General features: G+C 47.1%; 1 protein-coding gene across 5 annotated transcripts in view; it reads right to left on the bottom strand.

Moving 5' to 3' along the window:
* Nucleotides 1-259: 259 nt before the first annotated feature.
* The window catches only part of ap2a1 (adaptor related protein complex 2 subunit alpha 1), a 76,419-nt gene continuing 57,011 nt past the window's right edge, over nucleotides 260-19,667 (bottom strand). For 2 of the 5 annotated variants that reach the window (XM_080217675.1, XM_080217677.1), the window contains 8 exons: nucleotides 15,301-15,378; nucleotides 12,095-12,177; nucleotides 10,768-10,857; nucleotides 7,948-8,071; nucleotides 5,720-5,836; nucleotides 5,399-5,468; nucleotides 3,916-4,050; nucleotides 260-2,508 (listed from right to left, as the gene is read on the bottom strand). In XM_080217675.1, coding sequence (XP_080073801.1) covers nucleotides 2,431-2,508; nucleotides 3,916-4,050; nucleotides 5,399-5,468; nucleotides 5,720-5,836; nucleotides 7,948-8,071; nucleotides 10,768-10,857; nucleotides 12,095-12,177; nucleotides 15,301-15,378 — 775 coding nt within the window. In that variant the 3' untranslated portion in view covers nucleotides 260-2,430. The remainder of the gene's footprint in view (nucleotides 2,509-3,915; nucleotides 4,051-5,398; nucleotides 5,469-5,719; nucleotides 5,837-7,947; nucleotides 8,072-10,767; nucleotides 10,858-12,094; nucleotides 12,178-15,300; nucleotides 15,379-19,667) is intronic. The other 3 variants (XM_080217678.1, XM_080217679.1, XM_080217676.1) reach the window with 2 other exon arrangements.

Genomic DNA, 19,667 nt, shown 5'->3' with positions numbered 1-19,667 from the left:
CCTAACCTGTACATTTTTGGACTGTGGGAGGAAACTCACGCAGACACGGGGAAGAAAGTGCAAGCTTCGCACAGACAGTGACCCAAGCCGGGAATCGAACCTGGGTCCCTGGCGCCGGGAGGCAGCAGCGCTAACTACTGCGCTACCGTGCCGCCCCATAATCCTTTACCTAACTTCAACCGTGTAAATAAAATCAAGAACTGTCGGACCTGCCTAATGTAATGCAGTGCATGTTGTACAGTAAAAACAAGCCGGGAACTTTATTCACATTCTTTAGTTTTCTTGTATTTTTTTTTCCTTTTCCAAGGTTACAGTTTGACTCGAGTTATTTCATTTTGAGACCACGGCAAATCCAAGTGGCCCAACTCTCTGAAAAGGTCAACCTGACACTCCCCCAGTAACGTACTCTTGGCTTTGCTCTGGTTAAATTCTCTCTATTTTACACAGCTCAGCAAAGAAACCCCCCCCCGCCATGTTATCCAGTTGCTCGGGTTAATTCTATATTCAGGCATTAGGCAGGTGGGACCCCCCTCTTGCACACAACAAGGACAGGTTACACCTAATCTGGGTGGGTACGCACAACACAAGTTTGCTCACCATTTACAAGACAACTCCCAGAGTAGTAGCAGTAGTAAGTATTACAGGGCAAAAGAAATGGGAGGCGGGGAACTAACAAGCAAGCCAACCTCAATAAGACAGAAGACACATTCATAACCGAAGGACATTTAAACGGCGGAGAGAGCTGGAGGAAGAGAGAGAGAGAGAGAGAGAGAGAAAGAGGGGGTGGTGGGGAGAGAAAAAGGAGAAAGTTAAACGTTTGAACGCGGGAGACAAAAAAGCAGAGCAGGCTGCATTTCCTCGCGGCTTGTGGTGCCAAATCCGGTTCCTCGTAAATCCAGGAAGAGTTGGGTCTGCACGGGATGGGGAAGCTGGCTCGAGAAGTGTAGACACCGAGGCACAGGCTCACGGACAGAGACTTCCCAGACTCGGAACCAAAGAAAGTGGCGCTGGCATGAAAGCAGATTCAGAGTAAGGAACAGTTCACCCCATTGCCGCGTTTTAAAACTACAACCACGCGTCATGCAGCTGGCCATCTAATGGTGCAGGAAGGAGGGGACTCGAGAGGCAAGGAGGGAGCAAACTTTGTTTCCTAAAGAACTGAGGGAAGACTCGGTGGTCTAAAGAAGGGAAGTGTTCCAGTCTTTTCGCGCTTGTAACAAAACGTTAAGCTTAAAGGTTAAATATAAAAAAATTCACCCACCCTCTTAACTTTCAGTGGTGACATTTAAACAGCTAATTTAACATCAGTGACCAGAGAGAAGATTGGTCGTACAGGTATATCTATCCAGCTTTAGATAAGGAGTTATATACAGATACATTTTACAATTACTTCATACTTTTTTTTAATATAAGGAATGACTATATCGATTAAACAGCGAGTTGGGACTTCCAAGTCTTTTGGTATTCGGGCATCACCTCATTTTGAGATCTTCAAAGGCAGTGGGACCAAAAGGGCGAGTCACCCCATGTTTACAGAGAAATTCTGGTCAACACACCCCCACCCTGCCTGCCCGCACTCACTCACTCGATTCTTGGGAAGGCAGTTTCTGCTTGTTAGAGGACAGATCTTCAGGCAATGGGTGCCCTGCAACACCCTGCCCAAGCCTACGCAGTGAGAGGCTCTGGACGATTGAGCTGTGGGAGGGGGGTCGGGGAGGAGGGGGGAAAATGTCACAGTCATGTCCGATCCCACTTTCACCAGCACAGGTATACGCCCTCTGGCGAAACAGCCGACTGAACTCTCTCCCCAAGCCTGGGTGACGGCAATGAACTGCAGCGATCACTCAAGAGCCAACTCCGGCTCGCTCTGCAGTTCGGCCTTCCTAGACTGTGCATGGCTCAACCCTACACCGTGGGGCATACGTGGACCGAACCACAAAGGGGAGGGGGGTGGGTGGGGGGTTAAATCCTACCTGCAGACATCCTGCAGAGTAAGAGAGAGAGGCCTGTAACTGCCCTGTCTGATATCCCTGTTTTAATCAGGAACATCACAATTGCTAAACACCACTCAACACAGTCGGGAAGGACCACGTGCAGCAGTTGCTTCACGGCCAGTGTTGACTTCACCACAGCCCGGCGTCGACCCCACTCGCCCTTTCCTTCATCCGCTGCCACCTCCTGATGCCTCGCGTACCAAGGAGCAGTCCAAGTCCCTCAATAGCAAAAAAAAACAACTCTACAAACAATCACGTAAACATATACTGCACTTAAAGGACGTCACATGATACTTCTTGAAGATTTCACTGGACGAGGTGCGTTGATAAATGGTCCTCCACACACACATGCGCACACGCACACACACACACTCACTCTCTCAGACTGAAACAAACACTCAGTATAGTGTAAGAGATCGATTACATGTAGGAGGCTTCAGAACTGTTGAGACAGTAATGCGCATAGTCGCTTCGACACAGCCTCCTTGCTTGTGCGTAGTGTGAGGCGATACATCTGAGGGGGAGAGACAGAGACAAACATAAGCTTTTGTCAGTTGGACACCACCCCTCCCACTAAACAAGAACAGGATAAAAGGGTGCCCACGCAGGGAAAATCCCGTTAATGCAATTGACACTAGTTTGTCCAAATAGGACACAAGCTTCAGTTATTTTTTAATTTATTCTTTCATGGGATGTAGACCTCTCTGATTGGGCCAGTAATCCCTAATTACCCTTGAACTGGGTGGCTTGCTGGGCCTTTTCAGAGGGTTGTTGTAAGAGTAAACCACATTTCTGTGGGATTGGAGTCACACGTAAAGCAGAGGAGGTGAGGACGGTAGATTTTAGTGAACTAGACGGGTTTTACAATGAACCATGATGGTCACCGTTGCTGCGACTAGCTTTCAACTTCAGATTTTATGAATCGAATTTAAGTTCCACCGGCTGCCGTGGTGGGATTTGAACCCCAGGGTATTAGCCTGGAGCTCCCAATTATTAGCAGGAGACCCAGTGTCTCCCTGCCAGAGTAAAAGTCCAGGAGGAGAAAGCAACTGTCAAGCCTGCTGAATCCCACACCCCGTCACACACACACACCTCACCCTGTTACGTCGAGGGCTGTTCCAGCCAGGAGAGTGTTTGAGCTGATGGTGCTAAAACATAGTCCCACAACACGCCACCCCCAGGGATCGGCTAACAGTCTGCGTGAGCTGCAGCTTCAAGCTGCTGATCTACAAGTTCAGCGTCATGCTGAGCGTTACAGCCAGTCTTTCTGCACCAAAACATTAAGCTTAAAGGTTAAATATATATTAAAAAAATCACCCACCCTCTTAACTTTCAGTGGTGACATTTAAACAGCTAATTTAACATCAGTGACCAGACAGAAGATTGGTCATACTGGTATATCTATCCAGCTTTAGATAAGGAGTTATATACCATTATATTTTACAATCACTTCATACTTTTTTTGTAGAATGATTGTATCATAGAATCCTGCAGTGCAGAAGGAGACCATTTGGCCCATCAAGTCTGCACTGACCAACAATCCCACCCAGGCCCTGTCCCCATAACTCCCATACTTACTCTGCTAATCCCCCTGACACTGAGTTGCAATTTAGCATGGCCAATGCACCAAACCTGCACATCTTTGGATTGTGGAAGCTAACTGGGGCACCCAGAGGAAACCCACGTAGACATGGGGAGAACATGCAGACTCCACACACAGTGACCCGAAGCTGGAACTGAACCCAGGTCCCTGGCGCTGAGAGGCAGCAGTGCTAACCTCTGTGGCACTTGACTAAACAGCTGTGGAGTTCATGTCTCAGAGCTCTTGCATGGCAAACCCGGTTAATCCACACAGCGCAAAGTCTGAATCCTGCCACGCCGTTAAGCAACGCAGGACATTAGGAGATTAAATGTCACCAACCTGTGCCTGACTGTTGGGTTCCAGCCTCAACAAACACCCGACCTGGATGGACTTTGTGTGAATGACTCCTGCACCGACAAAATTGTCGCGATTGGGGTCCACATCCTGCAGCAGAGCTGAACCGAATCCTATCAACTGCGTGGAGGAGATAAATGAATTAGTCGGAGTGTCCCTGTGGATCCCCAGCCCTTTTCAGCAGCCGTGTTCCTGGGAGAGAAGCTGCTTCACATTCCAGCATCACCTCCCCAGCTTTCTCCTGTCATGTGTTGTTGAAAGAGCCCTCTGGTCTCCCACCCATTTGGCAGTGTGTACGTGTGTAGGAGTTAAAACTCCAGCAATGGCAACTTCCCTCTGACACCTTGTCCTGAAAGATCATTCCTGGAAACACACAAAATCAGAGCAGTAGTAGGCCATTCGGCCCTGCAAGGCTGGTCTTGCCATTCATTCTCATCATTACAGATCATCAAATTCAATTCCTGAGGGGAATTTCACAGCAACTTCATTGCAGTGTTAATGCAACCCTTACTTGTGACTAATAAATAAACTTTAACAGCATCTATAGGGAGAGAATAGAGCCAACGTTTTGAGTCAGTTCTGATGAAGGGTCATCCAGGCTCAAAACATTGGCTCCATTCTCTCTCCACAGATGCTATCAGAGTTGTTGAGATTTTCCAGCACTCTCTGTTTTGGTTTTATTGGAGTGGTTTGTGGGCATTAGGCATGATGCACTTAGCCACTGGAGAAGGAAGTTTAATCTTTAAAACAGCCAAGAGAGGAAAGACTTAAGTCGGTTAGGATTAGATTCGCTGGAGTTTAGAAGAGTGAGCGGGGATCTTACAGAAACTTATAAAGTTCTAACAGGGTTAGACAGGGTAGATTCAGAAAGAATGTTCCCGATGGTGGGGGAGTCCAGAACTAGGGGTCATAGTTTGAGGATAAGGAGTAAACCTTTTAGGACTGAGGTGAGGAGAAATTTCTTCACCCAGAGGGTGGTGAATGTGTGGAATTCACTCCCACAGAAAGTAGTAGAGGCCAAAACATTGTGTGATTTTAGGAAGAAATTAGATATAGCTCTAGGGGCTAAAGGTCTTTTAAAATTTATTTATTAGTGTCACAAGTAGGCTTACATTAACACTGCAATGAAGTTACTGTGAAAATTCCCTAGTCGCCAGAGTCTGGCACCTGTTTGGGTCAATGCATCTAATCAGCACGTCTTTCAGACTGTGGGAGGAAACCGGAGCACCCGGAGGAAACCCACACAGACACAGGGAGAATGTGCAGGCTCCACATAGACAGTGACCCAAGCTGGGAATTGAATCCAGGTCCCTGGCACTGTGAGGCAGCAGTGCTACTGTGCCATTGGGCCACCAAGGGATATATGAGGGGGATGGGGTGGAGTCAGGATATTGAACTCGATGATCAGAATGAATGGCAGAGCAGGCTTCTAGTTTCTAATGCGTGCGAGAGAGGGAGAGAAGCTTACCTTAGCCTTGGTGACCTCTGTGTCCATGGGATGATTTGCTTTAAAGATCTTCTGTGCTTCCTGCTGGGGACTGAGAGAGAGAGGGAGGGGGAAGTCGAAGGGGAATAGGTGCCATAAGTAACACTGTATAAACAACACTGACAACAAGTGAAAGCTTTAACCCAGCTCACCAGAAGCGCTGCGCCGCTATTATACTGCCAGATATCCCACACCTGAAATTGTTCTCCACACCCAACCTCTCCACGGTCTGACACAGCCTCCATTACTCTGAGCTGCGTCACTGTCCAACACGCTCCCCACCATCCCAGATTCCCCACATACCTGCTCAGCTGCTTCCAACGCTGGAAAAAGTCTTCAGAAGCCATTTCTGTCGGCTGGAAGAACTTGTTGACGGTTATGGGTAGTTTCAGGGTGATATTCTGCAGGGTTCCGCCGTATCTATCCAGCAAGGGAGAAAGAAATGTCAATCCAATTGCCATTGAGAACAAGGAATGATAACTTTCAGGGAAAAATGACTCATCGTCAGTTTAAATATCCTTTCTCACTTGCGTTTAAAATCACAGGCAGTGAAAGACGGACCCCATTTTTTGGGGGAAAGAATAGGTTACAACTGCTTAAACATTATTTATTATTACCAACACATTGCAGTTATCAGTGAGAATGTTTTGCTAAACCCAAAAATAAAGTCAGACGTAAACATCGATAAAAGTGTAGGGAGTTTTCTCCTATTTCAACTCTATTTAAAGTTTAAAGTTTATCTATTAGCGTGTCAAGATTACATAGGGTGTTTGCATTAAAAGGTTAAAGTTTATTAGTCACCAGTAAGGCTTACATTAACACTGCAATGAAGTTACTGTGAAATTGTCCTAGTCACTACACTCCAGCACCTGTTGAGGTACACTGAGGGAGAATTTAGCACGGCCAATGCACCCTAACCAGCACGTCTTTCGGACCGTGGGAGGAAACGGGAGCACCCAGAGGAAACCCATGCAAACATGGGGGAGAACGTACAGACTCCACGCAGACATGGAGAAGGATATGCAAACTCCACGCAGACATGGGGGGGAATGCAAACTCCACACAGACAGTGACCCAAAGCCGCAAATCGAACAAGGGTCCATAGCACTGTGAAGCAGCAGCTCTAACCACTGTGCCACTCATTTATCATCAACACATCGCAATTAACTAACAGTGAGAATGTTTTGCTAAACTAACCCCCAAAAAGCGCCAGATGTCAGTGTTAATAAAAAGCGTAGGTAGTTTTTTCTTATCTCATTTCTCTTTAAAGTTTAAAATTTATTTATTAGCGTGACAGGATTACATAAGCCTTTAAATTAAATCCATTACCATTTACCAAATCAATCCTTTACCATTAAAGACTAATTTATTAGTCGCAAGTAAGGCTTACATTAACACTGCAATGAAGGTAGTGTGAAAATCCCCTACTCACTGAACTGCGGCGCCTGTTCGGGTACAACTGAGGGAGAATTTAGCATGGCCAATGCAACCTAACCAGCACATCCTTCAGACTGTGGAGGAAACCGGAACACATGGAGGAAACCCATGCAGACACGGGGAAAACGTGCAGACTCCACACAGACAGTGACCCAAGCCGGGAATCGAACCCGGGTCCCTGGCGCAGCAGACAGCAGTGCTAACCACTGTGTCACCCCGTTTTATGATAATATTAGGAAAGTATGATTTATGATTAAATAGCCACTTTCATTTGGGTTTAAGCTCACAGTTTGTGGAATCTGTGCCTTGCCACAGCGAAATGAGAAAATGCTGGAAAATCTCAGCAGCTCTGGTGAATGGTCATTCAGACTCAAAATGTTAGCTCTGTTTCTCTCTCCACAGACGCTGTCCGACCAGCTGAGATCTTCCAGCATTTTCTGTTTTTGTTTAAGATTCTGCAGCATTTTGCCTTTATCTTGGAATTTATGCCTCTTGCTTTTGGAACCAAGGGTAGGTTACAGTGTTAACCAACACACTGCACTTAACCGTGAAAATGCTTTCATAGAACCGTAGAATCCTTACAGTGCAGAAGGAGGCCATTCAGCCCATCCAGCCTACACTGACAATCCCTTCCCAGGCGCTATCCCCATAATCCCACATATTTACCTCGCTAATCCCTCGACACTAATGGGCAATTTAGCATGGCTAATCCACTTAAACTGCACATCATGGAATACTAAGGGACTATTTAACATGGCCAATCCAATTAACCCACACATCTTTGGAGAGGCTGCTAGACCCAAAGAAAAAAACCCAGCCAGATGGAAACATTGGTACAGTGTGGGGAGCTTTCTCCTATTTCATTTCTATCTGGTGTCAGACAAAATTTTTTTTTTTTTAAAAACCCTGCTCAGTTTCTCAGGACGGCGATTCGAGTGGAGAGAGCAGCTGCCCGCTGTTAAGAATGCGCTGCGGAGGGGTGCCAGGGCGAACAAGCAACAGCTGCACGCAGACATCAGGATGGCACAAAAGCAGAACAATGAAGAGCGGGGGACAGCACGCACAATGATTTTAGATAGTGGCAGACACAGTACCTGAACTGAATGTTGAGCAGGGGGGCTTCAGTGAAATCCGACAAGCACTCAATATTAATGACCTGCTGAACCTGTGCTCCGCCTTCTACGACTGGCTCCACTGGCTTAGCCTGAATATTCAGCTGTGGCAAGTGTTAAAGAATTTAACCGGCTCTCTGCTGAGTGGCACTCACCTCCTTTGCCTCTTCCCTGATATGCCCCCTCCCCACCGCATCCAATTCCACTGTCAATCATTGCTCCCCAGCAGCTCGACAAATGCCTATTTTTCACCACCCAATACAGACACTGCACGTCAGTTGACTACCCAACTAAAGAGTTGTGAACATAGCCCAGTCCATCACGCAAACCAGCCTCGCACCCACCAACTCCGTCTACACTTCCTGCTCCCTCAGAAAAGCAGCCAGCATAATTAAGGACCCCTGGGCATTCTCTCTTCCATCAGGAAAAAGATACAAAAGTCTGAGGTCACATACCAACCGACTCAGGAACAGCTTCTTCCCTGCTGCCATCAGACTTTTGAATGTGCCCACCTCGCATTAAGTTGATCTTTCTCTGCACCCTCGCTATGACTATAACACTACATTCTGCACTCTCTCCTTTCCTTCTCCCCAATGTACTCTATGAATGGTATGCTTTGTCTGCATACTGCAGAAGAAACAATACTGATCACTGTTCTTACATTAACACTGCAGTTAAGTTACTGTGAAAACCCCCTAATCGCCACACTGCAGTGCCTGTTCGGGTAGAATTTAGGGTGAGAGAAATCAGCATGGCCAATGCACTCTGGCCAACATGGACTGTGGGAGGAAACCCATGCAGACACAGGAGAATGTGCAAACTCCACACAGACAGTGACCCAAGCCGGGAATTGAACCCGGTTCTGCTGTGGGGCAGAAGTGCTAACCACTGTGCCACCGCCCATGTGTACCCACATTGTATCCCAATACATGACAATAATAAATCAAATCAAAATCAAACAAATATCAGCCAGTCCACATATCCTTCGTGTGAATGCACTGACACCCACACGCAGAGGATGTGCATACACAAGAACCCTTCAAAGCCTCCTCGAAAAGCTGCAACATTCCCACCAACACCTGGGAATCCCTGGCTCAAAACCGCCCAAAGTGGAGGAAAAGCACCTGGGAAGGAGCTGAACACCAAGTTTCATCACCCAGGATGAGATAAAGCCAAGAGTCTACATTGAAAGGTGTGCACGCTGGTCAAATGGACAAAGGTATTAGGCCCAACGTAAAATTGGACACTTCAGATAAATACAGCTAAACTGCTTTTACAAGCGAGGTTCGAGGAGATCAATAACTGGAATATGACGAGTTATCATGGGTCAAAAACCAACAGAGCTGTCATGAAAATTGAACAAGAGATACTGCAGGGCACCCCACCCACCCATTCCTCCAACCACCGTCTGCCCAGTTGTGACAGACCGTAGATAGCGCACTCTCTGGTCACCCGAGATCTCAGTTTTAACGAGGACAAACTCACCCTTGACCGAGGAATTGCCTCAGGGGAAGATATAACCAGAAGCCAGGATTATCATTCCAGTATCACTGAACTGAATTGCAACACCCTCACTGTCAGTTCAGTGAACCCAAAGGGGATTGGTCTGGGACGGGTTTGAGACAGAGATCTTCGCTGTGGCTCAGTGGGCAGCACTTCTGCCCGAGTCAATTGGTCAAAGGTCCAAGTCTCACTCCAGATACTTGAGCAAACATGAAACAGGAGAAGTGGGCCATTCAGCCCCTCGAGCCTGCACCTCCATTCAATAAGATCATGGGTGATCTGTTTGCCTTGAGTTCCGCATTCCCATCTAGCCCAGAGAACCTTTAGATTCCCTTGTCCAACAAGAATCGATCTACCTCCAGCTGGAAAGTATTCAGTAACCTGCCTCCACTGCCTTTTGAGTTCCAAAGTTGCAGAAAAAATTTCTCCTCACTCATCTCTGTCCTAAAGGGATGAGCCCTGATATTAAACTCAGGACTCACTCACAAGGGGAAATATCCATTCCATATCAACCTTGTTGAGACCATTCAGGATCTTAGATACTTCAATCAAATCACCCCCTCACTACAAGACTATAAGAGACAGAAGCAGAATGAGGCTACTCGAGTCTGCGCTGCCATTCAATCATGGCTGATATTTTTCTCATCCCCATTCTCCTGCCTTTTCTCCTGTCCCTCCCCATAACAAAAGGCTAGGAATCCATGCTCTGTCAGAACAGAAGCAGGAGGCTTTGATTGTGCATAGAAACATAGAAGGTAGGAGCAGGAGGCCGCCATTTGGCCCTTCGAGCCTGCTCCGCCAATCATTATGATCATGGCTGATCGTCCAACTCAATAGCCTAATTCTGTTTTCTCCCCATAATCTTTGATCCCATTCGCCTCAAGTGCTATATCCAGCCGCCTCTTGAATACATCCAATGTTTTGGCATCAACTACTTCCTGTGGTAATGAATTCCACAGGCTCACCACTCTTTGGATGAAGAAATATCTCCTCACCTCCGTCCTAAATGTTCTACCCCGAATCCTCAGGCTGTGACCGCTGGTTCTGGACTCCCCCATCATTGGGAACACTCTCCCTGCATCTACCCCGTCTAGTCCTGTTAGAATTTTATAAGTCTCGATGAGATCCCCTCTCATTCATCTAAACTCCAGCGAAAACAATCCTAATCGAGTCAATCTCTCCTCAGACATCAGTCCTGCCATCACACACAGTTTGTAAACCTGAAGCCTTCATTGTCACCCACACTGAACAGAAAAGCATATTGCCATTTAAATCCCATTCCAAGAGTTAAAAAGATATCATTTTGCAGCTCGCCAGGGCAGCTGAGGTTCAGTGTGAAGTTCAGGAATTGCACGGACGTCTTGTTCCCAAAGAAGAGGTACATTCGACCTAGACGTGGAGACACAAGACGAATAAATCAGCACTCAAGCAAACAAGGCTTTGGTAAGGCTAGCCAAAACAAACAACTTCCAGATAAAACAACACCATTCACTGGTAAATCTAATTTTCTAAATGTGCAAGCGATCCGCAGACAGCTGTCGCATGCCAAATTTGTCCCAAATTATGCGGCTGGCCTTCAGCTGTCCTAGGAAGTTTGGCCGCAGTTAGGGACAAGTAGGGGTGGCACAGTGGTTAGCACTGCTGCCTCACAGCGCCAGGGACCCAGTTCAATTCCTGGCTTGGGTCGCTGTCTATGTGGAGTCTGCACGTTCTCCCCGTGTCTGCGCAGGTTTCCTACAGATGCTCTAGTTTCCTCCCACACTCCAAAGATGTGCAGGTTAGGTGGACTGGCCATGCTAAATTGCCCCTTAGCATGAGGGGGATTAGCAGAGTAAATACATACAGACTCTTGATTAGTAAGGGGGTCTGGGGTTACGGGGAAAAGGAAGGAGAATGGGTATCTGAAAAATATCAGCCATGATTAAATGGTGGGACAAACTTGATGAGCCGAGTGGCCTAATTCGGCTCCTATGTCTTATGGTCTATAATACATGGGGTTATGGAGATAGGGCCTGGGTGGGATCGTGGTCAGTGCAGACTCGATGAGCCAAAAAAGGCCTCCTTCTGCACGGTAGGAATTAAATGAAATTTGGCTTGCCACTTTTCAATTGACATCCAACAAGTCCCATTAGAAAGTGCGCACACACACACACACACACACACACACACACACACACACACACACACACACACACAGGATAACTAAACATTAACAGTGATTTTCAAATGTGCGCAATCGCACTCACGCGTGCACACACACACTCCCACATCTGTGGATTCAGGCTGAGGACAGGATTAGATTTGGGTTGTGATGCCTTTAATGGCGAATAGCCAGCTGAGAATTCACAATCCAGTCTCTCTCATGCAGCGGAGCTGGAGGCTGGGAGTGGGTGGGTAGGTGGGGTGTCGCAACTCTCAGCAAAGAGAAATGCTGGGGGCGGGGAGAGGGGGGTGGAGTAGGGAGAAGCAGCCAACAGAAGCCTGAACTTCTAAAACGGGAAGTTTTTTTTTGTAAAAGAGCGGTAATGTCCGTACAGGTGCATCAGCAATGACTGTGAGCAGGAGGGCGCTCCCTGGAATAACAATCCCAGCTAAGGCTCTGCACTCTGAAGCGAAAGGCACTCACCCAGATTCTGTCGGTATTCTGACTTTATTCCGATCTGCAGGAGCTGGTTTTCAAACAGGACTCCGTTGTTTTTGCAAACAAACCTACAGAGGGGTGGACAGAGTACGCAGAGAGAAAAATCATCATCAGTCACACATCTACAGCCACCAGAAGGTGCAGTCCAGACCAACTCACATTTTGGTGCCAACACATTTAAAAATCAGTGTTAATGTTTCTATTCAAACTGCTCACGCTAACAGTGATAAATCTGACACCAAGGACACTCCACCGCCACAACTCAGAACACTCCCTTCAGCGGCAAGTCAAGCTGGGAATGACAGGAGCTCCTATTGTCATTGCTGGGTAACCTGCACAGTTCAAGGGGGCAGCAGCGTCCGTTCGGTTCAACTACGACAGTCCCAGTCACAGCACTGCAGAGCAGCCTCAATCCCATCCATAGCCCAAGCATTCCCTTTGGAAAGTAAACATCCAGAAAGCAAAAGGGTGGCCATCGGCCTTCTCCTATTTCTGCACTAACCTCTGAACTTTCACAGCAGGGCATCAGGCAAAGGCCTGGCTCACCGCACTGTCAACACCAATTGCCTGTCACAAATGGGGTTCACCCTGACTGTTCCAAAAGCTGACACACAGCCCACCTCTCTAGGCAAGTTCACACAGCGAGGATGGGCTTCAGCAAGAACGTACAGCCCTGATCTATTTAACCAATGGCTCAACAGGGGTAAAGGTTTCGCTGATTCAGAAACTCCTGCACCTCGCCCCTTTTTTACTGCCCCGGAGTATTCATCTTCCAGTTTCTGCTCAAGTCCCTCGAGTACTGTTGTTGGCTTTGCTTCCATAATGCACATTTTTTTACTCTCGGTCAGCGTGGAGGGGAATTTAAATGGAGTGTGCTCTTCTGTTCAACGTGGGGTGTAGTGAAGGCATTAAGGTTACAAACTGCGTGAATGCACAAAGCCTCCTGATGTTGTTCCGAGACAGCACGGATTCCTAACCTCATGTTACGGGGAGGGACTGGAGAAGCTGGGATTATTCTCCTTTAGGGCACAGAAGGTGAAGAGAAGGTTTATTAGTCACATCCCCCATATTCTAACAACCCTCTGAATTAAAAACAGTCACCATCTCTCTCTATACATCTGGTACCAATCCTGGACCAAGTCCCATGGACGCAGAGGGTGGGGTGGTTCCAGCATCAGGACAAAGGACTAAATGGCTGTCTCATGGCCAGAAATTTCTGGTTCAATGAAGCCACAGCCAGGAAACAGGCCACTCAAACATACTAGACCGCCACAGGCAGCGATTCACTAACTTGTGCAAATAATCTCTCACCTTGTTAACAGAAGTTTATAAAATTATGAGGGGCATAGGTAGGGTGAACGGTTGGAAACTTTTTCCCCCAGGGCAGAAATGGCAATTACAAGGGGGCACCAGTTCAAGATAAGTGGGGGAGGTTCAGTGGAGATGTGCGGAGGAAGTTTTTTTTTTACACAGAGGGTGGTGGGGACCTGGATTGCACTGCCAAGTGAGGTGCTTGAGGAAGACACGTTAGCCACGTTTAAGACTTATCTGGACAGGCACATGAATGGATGGGGTATAGAGGGATATAGACGGTTGGTCTAGATAGGACAGCATAATCGGTGCAGATTTGGAGGGCTGGAGGGCCTATTCCTGTGCTGTACTGTTCTTTGTTCTCAGAATTCATATAAAAAGATGAGTATTTCTACCATGTCCCTGCACTACTGCAGTGAACACAGCCCCAGCTTGTCCAAGCTGATAACCCCGTCACCTTGAGTGAATCAGCACTGCAATGGTGCCACTGTGGCACAGTGATAAGCACTGCTGCCTCACAGCACCAGAGACCTGGGCTCAATTTCTGGCTTGGGTCACTTTGTGTAGAGTTTACACGTTCTCCCCATGTCTGCACGGGTTACCTCCAGGTGCTCCCGTTTCCTCCCACAGTTGTGCTGGTTAGGTCCATCTGCCATGCTAAATTCTCCCTCAGTGTACCCCAACAGGCACCGGAGTGTGGTGACTAGGGGATTTTCACAGTAACTTCATTGTGGTGTTAATGTAAGTCTACTTGTGATACTAATAAACTAAACAAACTACTCGTCTCTATAATTGGGTATCTAAAACTAACTGTGGTCTTTGTGCAATGGGAGGAAATAAAGCCGGTATAATTCTAGGGTTTGAAAATCTTTCCAAGTCAAAACCAAAACAATTCTCATTGAAACTGACATTTTAAAGTTGGGCTTGATCTCTTTTTGTCAGACGAGAGTCGCACTATCACCGCTAACCAGCAGATGGTAGTAGTGATGCACCCTACAATCACACAATGAACAGATCAGAAGTTCTATACAGACTCTATGAGGTTGTCACTCTCCCTTCCTGGTGGCAAGAAGCTTTTAAGTTTATTTATTAATAGTGTCACAAGCAGGCTTACATTAACACTGCCCTGAAGTTACTGTGAAAATCCCCTAGTTGCCACACTCCAGCGCCTGTTTGGGTACACTGAGGGAGAATTTAGCATGGCCAATGCACCCTAACCAGCATGTCTTTCGGACTGTGGGAGGAAATTGGAGCATCTGAGGAAAACACAGGGAAATGCAGACTCTGCACAGTGACCCAAGATCGGAACTGAACCCTGGTCCTTGGCGCTGTGAGGCAACAGTGCTAACTACTGTGCCACTGTGCCGCCCAAATCAAATCAATCGCTCTCATCTTAAATACCTCCATAAAGTTATTCGTTAATGATCCACAGCGAATACAATTCTAGCCCTCAATCATATTTTAGCTTCCTGAGATGATTCTACAGCCTTTTATCCCCAAGTTATCAGACTCACTGCTTCCATTGCAAGGACAATACATCTGTCTTGAAACGTGACGCTCAGAACTGTAAAGCTGTGCTCCAAATGGCTCTCTGGGTTAAAAGGTGAGGCAGGAAGATTAAAAGTCAGTCCTGCCTTTCAGAGATGTCAAGACAAGAGACTGGATTAAAGCAAAACGTGAAGGCTCTGACTGCCAGGAGCAGAAGTTACCAAACTCTAATGACATAGACAGCAATCCCGTTGCACCGACTCTGGGTGCTGAGCTATACAAACTCTTAAAAACAAAAAACAATCCACAGGATTTATTTTCGAAAGGCATCCCGAAACTCGGCATCAGAACAAACAGGCTGAAGTGGACGTAAAGTGAAGAAACCCCCTTACTTGTTGAGGAGATCATCAGCATCGGGAACGGGCAAAGCAGCTTCCTCAGAACCAGCAGCAGGTACAGCCGTGACAGGGCTGAGGGATGGAGATAACAGAGAGAGAGAGAGAAAACGAGAGAATGGGGAGGGAGAGAGGGGGAAGAGAGGGGGAAGAGAGGGAAAGGGAAAAAAGACAGCAGGGAGGGAAAGGGGATAGAGAAAGATGGGAAAAGGGGGGAGAGAGAGGGGGCAAGGGGAGAGAAAAAAAAAGTGAGTGAGCAAAGGGGGGAGAGAAAGGGAGTGAGCGAAAAGGGAGAGAATCAGAGAGAAAGGGAGAGAATCAGAGGGAGATAGAGAGAAAGAGAAAGGGAGGGAGGGAAAAAGGGGAAGAAGACAGAGAGAGAGAGAGAGAGAGGGGGGAAGAATGGGAGAGAGGGGGAAAAACAGGGGGTGGGGGGGGATGGAGGAGGAGAGAGAGAGAGAGAGAGAGAGAAGACGAGACACAGAAAGACAGACAGAAGAGGGAATGGCGAGAACAGAGAAAAAAAATGGCAGGAAGAAGAAATGCCAAAGAATGGATGAGAGATGAGAAATGGGGGTGGAGAGAAACAGCATACAGCACAGGTCTGTTATCAATGCCATTTTGCAGAACGAAACAAGAAGCTGTTTTAAAGTGTTAATTTGAGATTGAATTGTTAATCCTGCAGGAAGGTAGTTACAGGCCCCTCAAACCCAACATGGGTAGATAACACTTAACATAACTGATGCACATTATTTACACACATGCACACACACACACACACACACAATCCTCTAGCCCAGGTCAAAATGGATGCCTGAGGAAGGGGCAACATTTTCCTTCCTCAATAGCATCGCTTTGATGACAGGTTGTGTGCTACACACCTACACAGCTAGATGCATCACGCAGCTTATTTCATGCAAGCTTACATAACAAGCATTGCTACCAAATCCAAAGTAGGTTAGAAATCTGGCCAGTGCTGTCCTAACCCCTACAAGACTACCTGGGCCTCGAGCTTTAACTAACTCTCAAGAGGACTCAGCAGGTCACAGGGAAAGGATAGCTGATTGGAGGGGGTTGAAAAGGTTTAAACAAAACAAATCAAGTAACCCTTCACTCAACACAGGCCCCACAATTCAACACTGTGTCTGATCCTCATAAGCCCACTTCCAGGGATGTAAACAAGGCTTGCAATCCTATTGCAGAAGGCTGTCCTCCAAGCTGTGACTCTGTTGTGCTTCAATATGCAATTGGCAGACACTGACTAAACTGAGATCAACTCCCCAGAATTAATCAACAGAAACCACTCCCTTAAATCGGATTCTTTGACCCACAGTTGCCGGTTTCACCAGCCTGTCTTCTTGGATCCCAACGCTAGGGCCTAGGTGGGATTGTGGTTGATGCAGACTTGATGGGCTGAATGGCCTCTTTCTGTACTGTAGCATTCTACGATAGCTATATCTGAGGCTATGGCTTTTTGCAAGATTCACTCAGTAAGGAACTTGATTGGCCTTGGCGAGTCATCAAGAACAACAACTTGCATTTGTGACATGTTTAATATTGTTTAAAAAAAAAACCCTCAAGTAGGAGAGTCAGCAAACAAAAACGCAACAGATCTATGTAAGGAGTTATTAGGGCAGAAGATCAAGTTGTATAAAGGTGAATCTTAAACAGGGTTTAGGGGGAAAAGAGATGGTGGGAAGCATGGTGGCACAGTAGTTAGCACTGCTGCCTCACAGCGCCAGGGACCCGGGTTCAATTCCAGCCTTGGGTGACTGTGTGTGTGTGGAGTTTACACATTCTCTCCATGTCTGCGTGGCTTTCCTCCCACACTCCAAAGATGTGCAGGTTAGGTGGATTGGCCATGGTTAATTGCCTAGGTTAGATGGATCAGCCACAGTAAATGTGTGGCGTTACAGGGATAGCGCGGGAAAGAGGGCCTGGGTAAGATGCTCTGTCAGAGTCAGTGCAGACTTGATGGGCTGAGCAGTCTCTTCTGCACTGGGGATTCTATTGCAACTCTGCAGCTTAAGAGTCCCGGCAGCCTGAAGGCACAATCAATGGTGGAGCAACTGAAATTAGAAAACCTACATATGGCCAGAATAGGAGTGCAGAGATCTTGGGTTGGAGGGGGTTACAAACACAGGGAGAGGCAAGGTCAGATCAGAAAAATTGGTGTTTGACAGTGTCCTCAGGAGCCAGTGGCTGTCATTAGCAGTAGAGCAATATTCAAGCAGCTTATTACATGGCTGCTTTCCGTTATAGAACGTAGGTGATAAGGAGAAGCAGCAAGCGTTTGCCTCCAACTCCAGACAGTGTAAAAGCATGATTCTCTCCCTCTCTGCACGGTGGCACAGCGGTTAGCACTGCTGCCTCATAGCACCAGGGACCCGGGTTCAATTCCAGCCTCGGATCACTGTCTATGTGGAGTTTGCACATTCTCCCCGTGTCTGCGTGGGTTTCCAATGGGAGTACTCTGGTTTCCTTCTACAGTCCAATGTGTGGGTTAGGTTGATTGGCCATACTAAATTGACCCTAGTGTCAGGGGGATTAGCAGGATAAACATTTGGGGTTGCAGTAATAGGGCCTGGGTGGGATTGCGGTGGATGCAGACTCAATGGGCTGAATGGCCCCTTTCCGCATTATAGGGATGCTATCATTCTATCTCTCTCGCTCTCTATTTTCTCAAGGTTTGGCAAGAGCAAGCTCCCCTCTAAATATGTCTCTTTTCAGTTATATATTCACTCATGCCTGCCGCAGGACAATTTTACCATTGTTAGGATTCAAGGCATGGACCCCAGATCATTGCTCTCGGTTTGTGGTTTACCAGTTCAGTGGCCTACACTAGGCCACAGGAAGAGGTCGATGCACCTTCCATCGACTTGTTGCCAAGTGTCTCATCAGCTACAATTATCCCTCATTAACAATGTACCCAAGCTGAGGATCAGAGTACATTTACCAGACTGCTCAGGGTGCCCAGTTACTCAGGCAACTGATATTGTTCAACGTCAGGAGTAACTCCATAAACCAATCACCCTCCAACAGCCATTAACCCCTCCCCATAAAGTTTATTTATTAGTCACAAGTAAGGCTTACATTAACATTACAAGGAAGCTACTGTGAAATTCCTCTAGTTCCTCCATTGCCTGTTCGGGTACACGGAGGGAGAATTTAGCACGGCCAATGCACCCTAACCAACACGTCTTTTGGACTCTGTGTGCCTGTGGGGAAGAAACCGGAGCACCCCAGGAGGAAACCCACGGAGATACAGGGAGAATGTGCAAACTCCACACAGACAGTGGCCCAAGCTGGGAATCAAACCCGGGTCCCTTGCGTTGTGAGGCAGAAGTGCTAACCATTGTGCCACTCAATGGACAGCTCAGTAACCTATACCACCAGGCCACAGGAGGAGGTCAACGCACTCTCCATCCACTTGTCGCCAAGTGTCTCATTAGCTGCAATTATCCCTCATTAACAATGAGGATAGCTAAGTGATTTTGGTCCTCCGATCCTGACCAAATTCTGCTCAATTCTCACGGTGGAGAATGTTGCATCAGAAGACCCAGAGGCAGACAAATCACTCGTCCTAAAGAGTTTAATTTTCTTAAGAGGGGGAGAAAACAAGAATCACACCATTCCCTGAAGTGAAATGCATAAATCTGAACCGTGCGCTGCATGCCATTTAAAACCAGATTAGGTTAAAATTCCCACACAGAGCCTGGCTTCGCTTCGAGTCACCACAAACCTGAACGCAGGCCGAAACTGGAGTGATGAGAATGTACTGAGGCAACCCTGAGCCTGTGGGTGTACACGCGCGCACACATCCAGAAACAAACATACTACCATGTCAATTCATCTTCATTCTGTTATTTTACATGAAATATATACTGCACTCATACACACTAACAGATTGCATTATTACTGCATATCAGCAAAAAGCCTTTTGAGCAAACAATGCCTTTATTCATGCACAGAATGTTGGCATTTATTACTCATCCCTAGTTACAAGGGAGGGTTGCTGAGCCTCTCTGACATGGGTCTGGAGTGCCATACAGGCCCAGTCTGGGTATGGGTGGCAAGATTTCTTTCTCTGAAGGATGTTTGGCCAGTAGCTAAAAGCCCAAATGATACACCAATCGGATAACCACTGCACTACATAACACCAACATACAGGAACACATTCCTGTGTTCCTTTAAAGTTTATTTATTAGTGTCACGAGTCACTTACATTAACGCTGCAATGACGTCACTGTGAAAATCCCCTAGTCGCCACACTCCGGCGCCTGTTCGGATACACTGAGGGAGAATTTAGCATGACCAATGCACCCTAACATGCACATCTTTCAGGCTGTGGGAGGAAACTGGAG

This window comes from Carcharhinus amblyrhynchos, chromosome 35 (assembly GCF_965287045.1).
Source record: "Carcharhinus amblyrhynchos chromosome 35, sCarAmb.v2.hapA, whole genome shotgun sequence".
NCBI classification, from domain to species: Eukaryota; Metazoa; Chordata; class Chondrichthyes; order Carcharhiniformes; family Carcharhinidae; genus Carcharhinus; species Carcharhinus amblyrhynchos.
Note: the sequence above shows the minus strand (reverse complement) of the source record. Positions and strands in the feature narration are given on the sequence as shown.